This window comes from Polypterus senegalus, chromosome 14 (assembly GCF_016835505.1).
Source record: "Polypterus senegalus isolate Bchr_013 chromosome 14, ASM1683550v1, whole genome shotgun sequence".
Taxonomy (NCBI): Eukaryota; Metazoa; Chordata; class Cladistia; order Polypteriformes; family Polypteridae; genus Polypterus; species Polypterus senegalus.
The window spans coordinates 10,084,879-10,099,002 of NC_053167.1; the positions used below are offsets into that span (position 1 = coordinate 10,084,879).

Here is a 14,124-nt window from a genome sequence, read left to right on the forward strand (position 1 = left end):
ATCCACCCGATTCTGGCTCCTCTCTGTGACGTCAGTCTGGTCCTTTTATATTGTCCAATGCGGAAGTGCTTCTGCTGTTCCGGCCACGTGATTTGCCAGCACGTCTGGGTCAGTCGGAAACCTTATGCCCCATGGTTCTTCCACAGCACTCCCTGGCAGCACCCAACAGGGCTGAGATATAGAACTCCATGTTCCATGATGCTCTGTGGGAATCCGGGCCACCGCTGCACTCCAGGGAAGCTGCCATCTAGTGTTCTGGGGGAAGAAATGCCGTAAAGAGGCTGCCTTACCCCACCCTTCCATTTTTTCGGTGTCCCTGCTAAACTGGGCTGCCGGCCATCTCTTAAACTCTGCATAATTATAGAAGGTGCCTCCGTAGCGTTAGAACCGAATGTTATTTGGGCTGTGAAAACGGTTCTGTAATCCTTAGTTCTGAGTGTCACTCGGGCAACTGTATAGACTCATCTCACATAAGTGTTAGATCCGAGGATTACTCGGGCAGTAAAAATGCTAACCGTGTCACTCGGCAATGGTATACATGTGTCTTCTATAAGTGTCGGGCCCAGGCGATGGTGTAGACACGTCTTCTCCTGCCCTCATAATGGCATCTCTCGGAAGAAACATTTTTCAGCATCCCAGGTGTTGCACACTCGTGACAGTGATACAAGCAGTGGTGTTGAGGAGCCTCTTATCAGCAGTGATGACAAAGTGGATCTCTCTTTAGGCAGCGAAATTGAAACAGACTTTGACACCATAAACATTTGGGTTTATGTCGCCTCTGCTTCAAATAAACCAGCACCACTTGATTTTGTGGGGCAGCCAAAAATAAAAATGAACATTGACAGCCAAGATCCCTTCCTTGAAGTTATTTCTTGATAATGATGTGATCAAAAAAAAAGATTGTTGTTGAGACGAACCGTTAAGCTTAAATGACCCCTAAGCAATTTTCCCAATTAATGATTTACAACACAAAAGACAGATATTTTGCCAGTATATATGGTACAAGCACCATTATTATTCATTTCATATGATTTTTATTTCTATCTATGCTTTAAAGTGCAACGATTTTATGTGACTTTTTTGTCACACTTTAAATCGAGCTTATTTTAAAAGTTTTTCAGAATTTATTGAACTTTAATGTGATTTTGTTAGATTTTCAGATTCTTATTCCATTTTTAAATTATAAACTAAAATATCAAGAAAGTTGTTTTTATTTTTGATTGAGTAAACTTTCTTTCACAGAAACAAACTATTAAAAAAATGTATCTATTCATAACACCAGTGTTTGTAGTTAGATGATTTAGTTCGCTGAAGGTTGAGTTACGATGACCCATTGCATACCCCTTTAGTTTTCATGCGACTTTTCCTGTTATTTAAATGAGTCATTTTTTTTTAAAGTTTTTTTTTTTAATCTATAAAAATGACAGTTAAAGTGAATGGATCGTTTATTTAGTCTCTTATAAATACTCATCAAGCATAGTGGACCTCAGTTTAACGGGAATACTCCAGTCGGAAAGAGTAAATATTTTATTCTCATTTCATGATTTTTTTTTTTTTTTTACATATTTTTCTTTTGTACATTTGCAGATTTTACTGGCCGCAACTGGGCGGTTTGCCCCCCTAGTTATTTATATCATTATTACACTTTTTACACTTCTGTCTTTATACTTTTCGTGTTTGGCATATTTTACAGTAGAAAGATGAGATTTAATAAAAATGTAATTTTTCAAGCCAAACAATCCAACACTTTTTTGTTTTTTTGAGAGAAAATGTGACGCTAAGGAGGTTAATGCAAATTCCCATATAAAGAAAGCAACGATGACCATTTTAATCATTTAAGCACTTAGTTGTTTCACATACAGTTGACTTTCAGAGCAAGTTAACCTGTGCAAAATAACACAAACTAAGGAAAGTGGCAGGCTAATTCAAAATAGGAATAAGTGAAGGGAAAAGGAAGTATCACAATTCAGTTACCTTAAACAATTCAAAAAATAGTACAGTTTTATCTTTGGTGTCCCATCCAGTGCTTCCCTGTTTTCTTCTGAAATTGCTTGGAAAGGCTCTGGTACCTGCAAAATGTTAATTTATTGCTTTTAAAAAATTGATTAGCAGTGACACATATATGTATATGTGTACAGTATATACGTACTGTATATGAATCTGTGTATATATACCGTGTTTCTCTGAAAATAAGCCCTAGTCAAGATTGTCAGCTGAAAAGTAAGGCGCCTAAAGCCAGGTTTATACTTAACGCGATGGAATGCATGTGCCACATCAATTAAATTCCGAGGGCAACTTACCACAATATCTCTGAAAAGGATGTTTAATGATTACATCCATCAATTCCGGATGCACCCATTCCAGCAGCATAGGCACAAGACAGAAACAAAATCCCTGGACAGGGCATCAGCTCATCGCAAGGTGAACACAAGCACACGCGCGCGCACACACACACACACACACACACACTAGCGTCATTGTAGCTTCCCTAAATCTCCAAACCTTCATGTCTTTGGATGGAAAACTGAGCACACTCTGGAAACCCACCAGGAAAACATGCAATCTTCAGGTGGGGATCACAAGGGACGTGACTCCCTGCAAGACAGCAGTGCTACCGCTCTGCCATTGTGCTACCCCATATGTGTAACATTTTAACAGTATTCATTATTTAAACAAAGTTAACGATTTACCTTTAAATGTAGCATACATATTTTAATGCATTTCATCGTGAAAGTGAGATCAGGTATAAATGTAAGAATTCTAAATGTGCAGAGAGCTGGAATATTATAAATTTAATGTGTCCTGTGTGGCAATGCTGCTTGCCACTGCTGTCAGGTCAGGAGGAAGCCCCAGAAGCGCATAGCGATTTAACAACTGGGTCGGTTTTAAGATGACGTTTACGATATTTCCACTTTAAACACAAAATAGACATTTTCATTATGTCCTTATTTTTTTTCTCAAATACGCCGCTGTACATTCTGATGGTATTGTGAAGGTGCAAAAAAAAAAAAAAGATGGCACAGAAGATGGTATGCGAGACTTTTAAAATGTATCGTGTCATTACTTTTGGGGATATTTGATGCTTGAATATCAAAGCAACATGAATACATTTGTATGTTGGCATTTTGTTTCACCACTTCGAACCATTCATGAAAAATCGAACCATGCACATCGATCCTGGAGGATCCTAAAAGCAGCAGGGGTAGCATGGAATTCAGGGTTTGAATGTGGAGAGTCATGATGATATTCCAGAAGAAGATGACATGGCTGTATATGGATAAATGTATATTGTTGTAGATGAATAAATATAAGAGATCCCCTGAAAATAAGTCCTAGTGCATCTTTTGGAGCAAATCTATACTAATAAAAGGAAAAGCCCACTCACTGACTCATCACTAATTCTCCAACTTCCCGTGTAGGTAGAAGGCTGAAATTTGGCAGGCTCATTCCATACAGCTTACTTACAAAAGTTAGGCAGGTTTCATTTTGAAATTCTACACGTAATGGTCATAACTGGAACCTACTTACGTACGTGTATACGGCCATAGCCTGCAGCTCAGTCGCCGTGTGAGGCGGAGTTGCGTCCCGCATCACCATGCCTCCCACGTAGTTGGCTGCCTCGCGACATACAAGTTTAATGAGAAGACGCAGGGTATACACGAGACTTCTGATCACTTTGTAACGGAGTTAAAATTGCTGGTGAAGGACTGTGCTTATGCAACCGAAGATGAGATGGTCAGGGATAGAATAATGTTTGGCACAAACTCGGCAAAAGTGTGAGAGAAATTTTTGTGCCAGGTCTGAGCTAACATTAAATCTAGCCATGGACATCTCAAGATCGCACGAGATAGCACAAGCACAGCTGAGAACCTTTGATGCATGTACTCCGAGCGGCTCACGTGAACTGACTGTGAACGCAGTACGCAGACAAAAATCAAGAGCTCCGAAGAGCGCTGAAGAAAAAATGCATCACACAATTGAGAAGGCAGCAAAAGAATATGAAGCGAGTGACGCATACAAGCGTATTCATAAGTGCAGCTCCTGCGGAAACAAAGCACACAGTGGAAAAAGTCAATGTCCAGCTAAAGGAAGACAGTGTAAAAAATGTGGTAAATTGAACCACTTCGCTAAAGTTTGCAAGACTGGGAAAGGTAAACCCATGCATGCAGTGTGTGATGTCTCACATAAAGAGGAACGAGCTGTTTATTGATGCAGTAAGAAAGGAACAACCCTCTGAATCTGAACAAGCCTTTGTAGACACATCAATAGGTAAGCAAGGTGTAAAGCTTAAGTTTAAATTAAGTTCATAGACACGCTGCCGCTAAATATTCGTAGGCAAATCCACAACTTAATACCGGGAATGCCTGTTCAACATCTTAGATTCACGAGTAGCGATTTTGGGTAGTGAACACTTCGATGAATGAAACCTGTTATCTTTACCACGGTTGACAAACACGGAATATAACTTGAACACAACACATCCTCCAAATACGAACCTGATTGAAAGAAATAATGATAATCAAATCCTTGCTGACAGCAACACTCACAACAGTGACAAAACAATTACATTGACAATCATGTTCCGTTATTATTAAAATGTTTCCTTTTCTTTTTCATAACTTTAACACACTACTTCACCGCTGCGAAGCGCGGGTATTTTGCTAGTTTCTTATAAAATTCGGCAGGGTAACCATCAGAGCCTGCTGCTTTCCCTCACTGAAGTGAGTCTATAGCATCTAGTAATTGTGATAGTGCCAGAGATTTATCTAATTCCTCTGCACTGAAAGTATCTAGTTGTGTTATCTGTAAAGCGTCCGGTCTTATTTTCCTTGGGTGGAATACAAAGTGATATCATCAAAATTAATTTGAAAGTGGATACTGTACCTTTTTATAAGTTAAGTCTTGTATAAAATGACTTATTCAGTTATTCATACTTACTTAACCCTGGAAATTAAAAATCAACTCATTGTAAATCTGATGTTTTAAAATGGTTTTTGCTGTAAAATGTATTAACATGCAATGTAGTAGACCAGCCTTTGGATTTTTTGAGTGATGATTACCACGCCCATTAGAAAAATGATTTGTATTGGTGGGAAAAAAGAACACATTAAATTTAGAGGGGATATAAGTATCCTTTTATACCCCCCACCCCACAAGGGGTCTTTCCTGTCCAGGTGGTCAAACTGCATTTTCACAGTCAATGCAGAAGAAAGTGTGTAGATTTTGAAAAGCATTTCTGTGTCTGGCCAGATTAGATAGATAGATAGATAGATAGATAGATACTTTATTAATCCCAAGGGGAAATTCACATAATCCAGCAGCAGTATACTGATACAAAGAAACAATATTAAATTAAATAGTAATAAAAATGAAAAAAAATTAAAATAAAATTAATGTTCGCATTTACTCCCCCGGGTGGAATTGGAGTCGCATAGTGTGGGGGAGGAATGATCTCCTCAGTCTGTCAGTGGAGCAGGACAGTGACAAAAGTCTGTCACTGAAGCTACTCCTCTGCCTGGAGATGATCCTGTTAAGTGGATGCAGTGGATTATTCATGATTGACAGGAGTTTGCTTAGTGCCCGTCGCTCTGCCACAGATGTTAAACTGTCCAACTTTAATCCTACAATAGAGCCTGCCTTCTTAACAAGTTTGTCCAGGCGTGAGGCGTCATTCATCTTTATGCTGCCACCCCAGCACACCACCGCGTAGAAGAGGGCACTCGCCACAACCGTCTGGTAGAACATCTGCAGCATCTTACTGCAAATGTTGAAGGATGCCAACCTTCTCAGAAAGTATAGTCTGCTTTGACCTTTCTTACATAGAGCATCAGTATTGGCAGTCCAGTCCAATTTGTCATCCAGCTGCACTCCCAGATATTTAAAGGTCTGCACCCTCTGCACACAGTCACCTCTGATGATCACAGGGTCCATGAGGGGCCTGGGCCTCCTAAAATCCACCACCAGCTCCTTGGTCTTGCTGGTGTTAAGGTGTAAGTGGTTTGAGTCACACCATTTAACAAAGTCTTTGATTAACTTTCTGTACTCCTCCTCCTGCCCACTCCTGATGCAGCCCACAATAGCAGTGTCATTAGCGAACTTTTGTACGTGGCAGGACTCCGAGTCATATTGGAAGTCTGATGTATATAGATTGAACAGGACCGGAGAAAGTACAGTCCTCGGTGCCCTGTATTGCTGCACACAATGTCAGACCTGCAGTTCCCAAGACGCACATATTGAGGTCTGTCTGTAAGATAGTCCACAATCCATGCCACAAGGTGTGAATCTACTCCCATCTCAGTCAGCTTATCCCTAAGGAGCAGAGGTTGGATGGTGTTGAAGGCGCTAGAGAAGTCCAAAAACATAATTCTTACAGCACCACTGCCTCTGTCCAGGTGGGAGAGGGATAGGTGTAGCATATAGATGATGGCATCCTCCGCTCCCACCTTCTCCTGGTATGCGAACTGCAGAGGGTCGAGGGCGTGGCGGACCTGTGGCCTCGGGTAGTGAAGCAGCAGCCGCTCCATGGTCTTCATCAGATGTGACGTCAGAGCAACAGGCCGATTAATCTGCCTGTTAATTAATTAATTGTAAAATGTGCAAGCATTCACTGCCTTTTTTGAACTTCACAAATATGTTCATTTTTTGCTACAGGCACTTTGAGCAAATGAAGGATGACTCAATTGTCTGCAACATTGGCCACTTCGATATTGAACTGGATGTGAAATGGTTGAATCAAAATGCCATTGAGAAAGTGAATGTCAAGCCTCAGGTGAGAAAGGATCTTCTTGCCTTACTCTCTATAACAGACCCTGGAGTTAGAGGCTGAAAAGGACCATCTCGCTATTTTTATGCCCATCACTAGTTAGTCATAGTGGGTTTTGTCTACTCTTGTATGTCACCTCATCACAATATGTAATTTGTCTTTCTGGCACTCAGGTGGATCGATATAAACTCAAGAATGGCCACCACATCATCTTGCTAGCTGAAGGTCGTCTTGTGAACCTGGGATGTGCTATGGGTCACCCGAGCTTTGTGATGAGCAACTCTTTTACCAATCAGGTTCTGGCACAAATTGAACTGTGGACCAATCCAGACAAGTACCCTCTGGGAGTCTATTTCTTGCCAAAGAAGGTAAGATGCCTTTTATACTTATCAATTCAACCCTGAGCTTTTTTCCCCCATTCAGATTTTAAAAGTTAAGACTGCTTTTAAAAAACAAAATGTAAATCGTGACATATGAAAATGCGTTTCAATGCTGATGATATTTTAAGGAATCCATACAATAATGATTCTTTCATACTGGCAAATGCTTGTATTCCACCTTGGCATGCAGGCAGATTTATGTACACAGCATCTGTTTTAAGACGATCTGAAGACTGATTACAATGAACAGTCTGGTTCTGTAGTGAAGTTAACAGGATTTGTCTAGGAATGGAGACTTAATTGGCAGGGTCGGGGATCATTTTCTTGATTAAAAAGACCCATGGTCACTGAAAATAAGGATAGGTGTAAGTTCACCTTTGGCATTTATTTTTAGTTAAAAAGAAATGAATCCTTAAAAAGCACAGCAGCTGACATTGCATCATCACCCCTCCAAACCCAACAACATTTATTTATATAGCACATTTTCATACAAAAAAAATGTAGCTCAAAGTGCTTTAAATAATGAAGAATAGAAGAATAAAAGACACAGAAAATAAAATAAGTCAACATTCATTATCTTAGAATAAGAGTAAGGTCCGATGGCCAAAGGGAACAGAAAAAACAAACTCCAGACGGCTGGAGAAAAAAAATAAAATCTGCAGGGATTCCAGACCACGAGACCGCCCAGTCCCCTCTGGGCAATCTACCTAACATAAATGAAACAGTCCTCTTTGTATTTAGGAAGGACTTGATGATGATGATGGCCACGTAGACCTCTGGCTTTCAGTCCATCAATGTTGGAGCATCATGGTGCTTTGAGTAGGTGGAGGTGGCGCAGGCCGCCACCACAAAGAAACCGGAAAAAGAAACAGAAGAGAGAGTAGGGGTCAGTACGGATTTTAGAGCCACCATGAATAGTTATTATGATTCTGACAACAGATTATTTTGCCTTAATATTGGCTTTTGGATACGTATGCATTAAGTAGCTGTGCTGCCTATCTAAGTCAGGTTGAAATCTAAGTAATCAACCATGCAATGCATGTGACTCTATTGGTATGGGATTTGTAAAAGCATTTTTAATGTTTGTGATGCGCCATCTGTTGTTGAGGTGGTTGGATGTTTTGTATATTTTACTGCTATTTTTTATATCCAGGAACTGTTTAATCCTGAAAGTATCATCCACACAACGTCTTTCAAGTTGGATATTTCATATTTTAACATTTTGATTCAGCATTGTTTTTTGGTTTAAATCTTGGGTGGGCAATTTTGGTCCTAGAGGCCCTCGGTGGCTGCAGGTTTTTGTTTAACACTAGAATTACCAGAGCCTACGAAAAAACTCGTAATTCCGTCCCACCTTAAACTGCTTCTTAAATCCCTTCACACCTCACCGCCAGCGCCCTTTGTCTTCTAAATGTGCTGATAAAGAGAAGCCGGCTATTCCATCCCCCCACCAATTTAGAACGTGCACGAACTTCTCTCAGCTCATGCCTTGATTGAGTATCTGGGAGTGAAGTGGAGTTTTAGAGTGAAATAATAGATCGTTGTTTGGAACACACGCATTTCATGTCTGTTCCGTTTCTACAGTAATCTGTGTCAACACATTGTTAAAACAGAAACTTTTTTTATATTCTAGTAGTAGATGACAAAATGTAGGCATAAACTATATAATGTATGAAGCCTGAAGTCCAAATAGCAAAGAAACATTTTCACAAGAATAACACAATTGCACTTTTATTCAAACATATAACTGCAGAAACAAAAGCCGCCTTAACATGCGACATTGACACCAGTTTACTATAACTGACTCCGTGGTTCAATAGATTCACCCCCCGCTTGGGAATCAAGGAGTCACGGGTTCGATCCTGCGCCCTCCGTTTTGAGAAGTAAACTGCTCTTAGTCTTACTGTTTTAGAATAAAAACATACATTTGATTTCAGTCTGTAACAGCCGGTGCAATTTATGATCTTTGTAAAGGTTAGCTTTTTTTTTTTATTCACTTTTCACTCTCTCAGTCGCGTTCAGAATCAATCCATACAACCCCATCTGACACGGCTGTTTTCACTAAAGACGCGCTATAGCTCTGCAGTGTACCACGATGCATACTAACGCTACCCCCGGTTCTGACACACAAACGCTGGCGAAGCTGCCTTCTTCGTATCTCACCGTCACTTGCTTTTCTTTTTATTCAGTTTTATTGAGTGTTCCTGCCAGTCCCCGCATGTTGCTGTATGCTTTTTCTTTTGCACCCAGGACATGCAGAGGAAAGAATGGTAAAGACCAGTAACTTCGGCGCTATATGCAATCATCAGACACTCCCCATCTGCCCGTGTCGTTCAAACACAGGAACATATATTGGTGTAAAAGTATAACAAAAGTGCACTTTTATTCAAGTGCACTTTTTCCATCGCCTTTTCCTGTAAGAAGCAATGTACACACTTCTCTCTATGCTGTGGTTTCTATTACACACCTGAAAGAAAGAGACAATACATATGAACATATCCAGCATACAGCAACATGCGGGACTGGCAGGAACACTCAATAAAACTGAATAAAAAGAAAATCAAGTGACGGTGAGATACGAAGAAGGCAGCTTCGCCAGCGCCTGTGTGTCAGAACCGGTGGGGGCGTTAGTATGCATCGTGGTACAGCACAGAGCTATAGCGTCTGTATTCTGTTTCTTTTGTACTCCAGGGCACGCAGAGGAGAGAATAGTAAAGAGCAGTAAGTTCGGCGCTATATGCAATCATCAGACACTCCCCATCTGCCCGTTGTTTTGTTATACTTTTCAATACTTTTATACTGCTCAAACGGGCATGCTCAAAAATACGTGTAATGCCACGAAAAGTGCACGCAGACACTTCATTTCGCAAACAAAACAAGTGCACTTTTATTCAAAACTACCTGTATAACCGAAGAAAAAGAAAGCAAGATACAGTAGGCGATTGATCGACATCTTGCATGGTGCAATGCTAAGAAGTGCAGATTTTCATTCCGTGCTATATAAAATCATCACATTCAAATATTAACAGTTCCCACACACCCAAGGACCGTCCTTCCTACATTTACGACACGTGTACTTGTTGCCGTGTACACACCTCTCTGTGCTATGGTTTCTATTACACTGAATGAGCACCTGACACTGTACTTTCTTCCCTGGGGGAAGGTCCCGCATCAGAGAATTTCCAGTTCCTGCATAAATTCACACCGATCTGACGCTGTTCGCTTTCAAATAATATTGCATTAGTGCGATTATATTTTCACATATATTGTCTTTCTTTCAGGTGTGTAATAGAAACCACAGCATAGAGAGAAGTGTGTACACTGCTTCTTACAGGAAAAGGCGATGGAAAAAGTGCACTTGAATAAAAGTGCACTTTTGTTATACTTTTACACCAATATATGTTCCTGTGTTTGAACGACACGGGCAGATGGGGAGTGTCTGATGATTGCATATAGCGCCGGTTACTGGTCTTTACCATTCTTTCCTCTGCATGTCCTGGGTGCAAAAGAAAAAGCATACAGCAACATGCGGGACTGGCAGGAACACTCAATAAAACTGAATAAAAAGAAAAGCAAGTGCGGTGAGATACGAAGAAGGCAGCTTCGCCAGCGCTTGTGTGTCAGAACCGGGGGGGCGTTAGTACGCATCGTGGTACACTGCAGAGCTATAGCGCGTCTTTAGTGAAAACAGCCGTGTCAGATGGGGTTGTATGGATTGATTCTGAACGACTGAGAGAGTGAAAAGTGAATAAAAAAAAAGCTAACCTTTACAAAGATCATAAATTGCACCGGCTGTTACAGACTGAAATCAAATGTATGTTTTATTCTAAAACAGTAAGACTAAGAGCAGTTTACTTCTCAAAACGGAGGGCAGGATCGAACCCGTGACCCTTGATTCCCAAGCGGGGCTGATCTATTGAACCACGGAGTCAGTTATAGTAAACTGGTGTCAATGTCGCATATTAAGGCGGCTTTTTGTTTCTGCAGTTATATGATTGAATAAAAGTGCAATTGTGTTATTCTTGTGAAAATGTTTCTTTGCTATTTGGACTTCAGGCTTCATACATTATATAGTTTATGCCTACATTTTGTCATCTACTACTAGAATATAAAAAAGTTTCTGTTTTAACAATGTGTTGACACAGATTACTGTAGAAACTGAACAGACATGAAATGCGTGTGTTCCAAATAACGATCTATTATTTCACTCTAAAACTCCACTTCACTCCCAGATACTCAAATCAAGGCATGAGCTGAGAGAAGTTCGTGCACGTTCTAAATTGGTGGGGGGATGGAATAGCCGGCTGCTCCGAGCTTCTCTTTATCAGCACATTTAGAGAACAAAGGATGCTGGCGGAGAGGTGTGAAGGGATTTAAGAAGCAGTTTAAGGTGGGACGGAATTACGAGTTTTTTCGTAGGCTCTGGTAATTCTAGTGTTAAGCCCAGCTTCTTAATGAAAGGTCAGTTATTGCTCAAGTGACATTTTGATGCTTCATTTTCGTGGTCTCGCTTGTTAAGGATTTCCACCCTTAATTGCTTATTTCAATCTTAAACCGCTGCAGTCACTGTTTTTAATGGCTCCTTAATAGCAATACGATGCAAATAACAAAGGAGCCAGCCGTTCTCTGTCTAACTTGTTTCCATTTACACCTATGTGTGTTCATCATGCACTGTTTCACTTAATAAAACACTTAACTAGAAAATGTGACAGACTGAAAATCATTCATTTTAGGCTTCAAATCGTTGACGTAATATCCTTGGAAGGGGAAAAAAAAAATCTAAGATATTAGAACCTAACATCGCAGACTAACAAGCCATACAATTAAATAAGGTTTGAAATTGGCACTCATTGGTTTCTGATTAAGCAGTGAGGTTGGAATGAAAACCTGCAGCCACCGCGGCCCACCCCTGCTTTAAATGATCAGTGGATTGATTAGATGGATGCTTTATTAATCCCAAGGGGACATTCAAATAATCCAGCACTGTTACAATACAATTTATTTTTGTATAGCCCAAAATCACACAAGAAGTGCCGCAATGGGCTTTAACAGGCCCTGCCTCTTGACAGCCCCCCAGCCTTGACTCTCTGAGAAGACAAGGAAAAACTCTCCTAAAAACCCTTGTAGGGGGAAAAAAAAAATGGAAGAAACCTTTAGAAAGGCAATTCAAAGAGAGACCCCTTTCCAGGTAGGTTGGGCGTGCAGTGGATGTCAAAAGAAGGGGGTCAATACAATACAGTACAATACACAGAACAAATCCTCAATACAGTATAAAAATAAATAATTGTTGTAATGTAGCATTCATTTTGGAATTTTACTTTGCTTTCAAACCTTAAAGTTCACTTAAGGTGTATTCCAAACATTAAATTAATCCATACTTGCCCCAATAAATTACTTTGTTTGCTATAATCGTAAGGCAAGTGTCAAGAACAAAAGACTAATCTGTTAGTCCAAAGCAGAGGGCTAAATTAAGTAGAGGTAGCTAAATAACGCCTAGCTTAAGTCACCTACCCATGGGATTTTATCTCCAAATATAATAGTAAAAAAAAAAAAAAATACAGGGAGAAAATCTAATTCACATGGAGGCCAGTAGCATCATTGTCTTCACATTATCCCTAAATGTAGGTATGTAGTGTGCAGACCTCCGGTGAACTCTCAAGTCTCATTATGTGCAAAATGCCTAAGAAAAAAAGCACACCAAGCTTCAATCCTGAGCCAAATATTTAAACTAAACTAAAGTGTGATCTGACTCGGGTCTTACTCATCCATTGAACTTGACAAAACACGTGTGTGTGTGTGTGTGTGTGTGTGTGTGTAGGGAATCACTAACATAGGTGGGTGGTGTTTTCTGATAATGAAATGGTATGATGTTCCATCCTCGTAGCAGGGGGCCTCTACCGATGCTCACCTGCCTCATCTCCAGACTCTTCCTAGCCTGATGACGTGTAAACATCCTAATGTTTTATATCTCTGCTTTTCAGCTTGATGAAGCTGTTGCTGCTGCCCACCTTGACAAACTGGGAGTCAAACTGACCAAACTTTCAGATAAGCAAGCAGAATACCTGGGGCTGCCCAAAGAAGGCCCCTTCAAACCAGACCACTACAGATACTAAACTGGTTGATGCCGACCTCATTCATGGCCCCAGCGAAGGGATGAAACTCCAAAGATTGTGCAATTCATTTCTGGATTTTCAGACACTTGCGGATGACATCATTCAGATCACAGTGCCAGGAAACGCCTGTCTGCCTTCAAGGTCTTATAACGTATGGGCAGTGCAGCCTGGCTCAGAGTGTTTTGAGTGGCCAGATACAATCTTTGTCTGCTTTTGTCATTCATTAGCCATTTGTTTTCTCTGCTGATTGTACACTTTGTCCAGTAGGTGACCATGTCAAAGACACCAGAATCCAGAAATGAGTGTTCACTTTCTGTGTATCCATGTACTGTGTGCCCTCAGTCCAGCCCCGACCTCTTAGTTGATCTAAGCTTTGCTGGATGCAGAGAAACTGAGGTAAACTGTTGCTATATGTGGTAACTTCAGCTCTAAATAAACAACTGTTACAAATGGAGTTGGTGTGCTCTGTGCTGATTGTGGTTTTTTTTTTTTTTTCCCAATTGGAGATTATCATTAAGGGGTCACTTTGTCAGTCATAGCTACCAGGAATTTTCTGAACCTTTCAGAAGACCAAAATGTAAAACACGTACAACGATCGGTGCTGACACCGGGCCCCGTTCCAAGTCCTCAATCAACCTAGTAGGTAACTCTCTTTTGGAATGTGGAAGATAATTTTAAAGCTACAGCAAAGCAGTCCTGTCACTGGGAGAACCCACAAACTCCATTCGGAAAGGCCTTGCTGTTTCTCTAGATGCACCGTCTTTATTTGAGCTACAAATATTCTCTGTAAAACTAGCTTGATCATTTTCTATTTGGGGTAAAGCGGTGACTCCCAACGTGGGGCGCACACCCCACTGAGGGGCAATTT

General features: G+C 40.6%; 1 protein-coding gene across 1 annotated transcript in view; it reads left to right on the forward strand.

The window, feature by feature from the left end:
* Positions 1-13,710, forward strand: part of ahcy (adenosylhomocysteinase) — a 28,003-nt gene extending 14,293 nt beyond the window's left edge. Inside the window, exons 8-10 of the mRNA XM_039735211.1 lie at positions 6,652-6,769; positions 6,937-7,131; positions 13,125-13,710. Of these exons, the coding sequence (XP_039591145.1) occupies positions 6,652-6,769; positions 6,937-7,131; positions 13,125-13,256 (445 nt within the window). The 3' untranslated portion in view covers positions 13,257-13,710. The remainder of the gene's footprint in view (positions 1-6,651; positions 6,770-6,936; positions 7,132-13,124) is intronic.
* Positions 13,711-14,124: the final 414 nt, after the last annotated feature.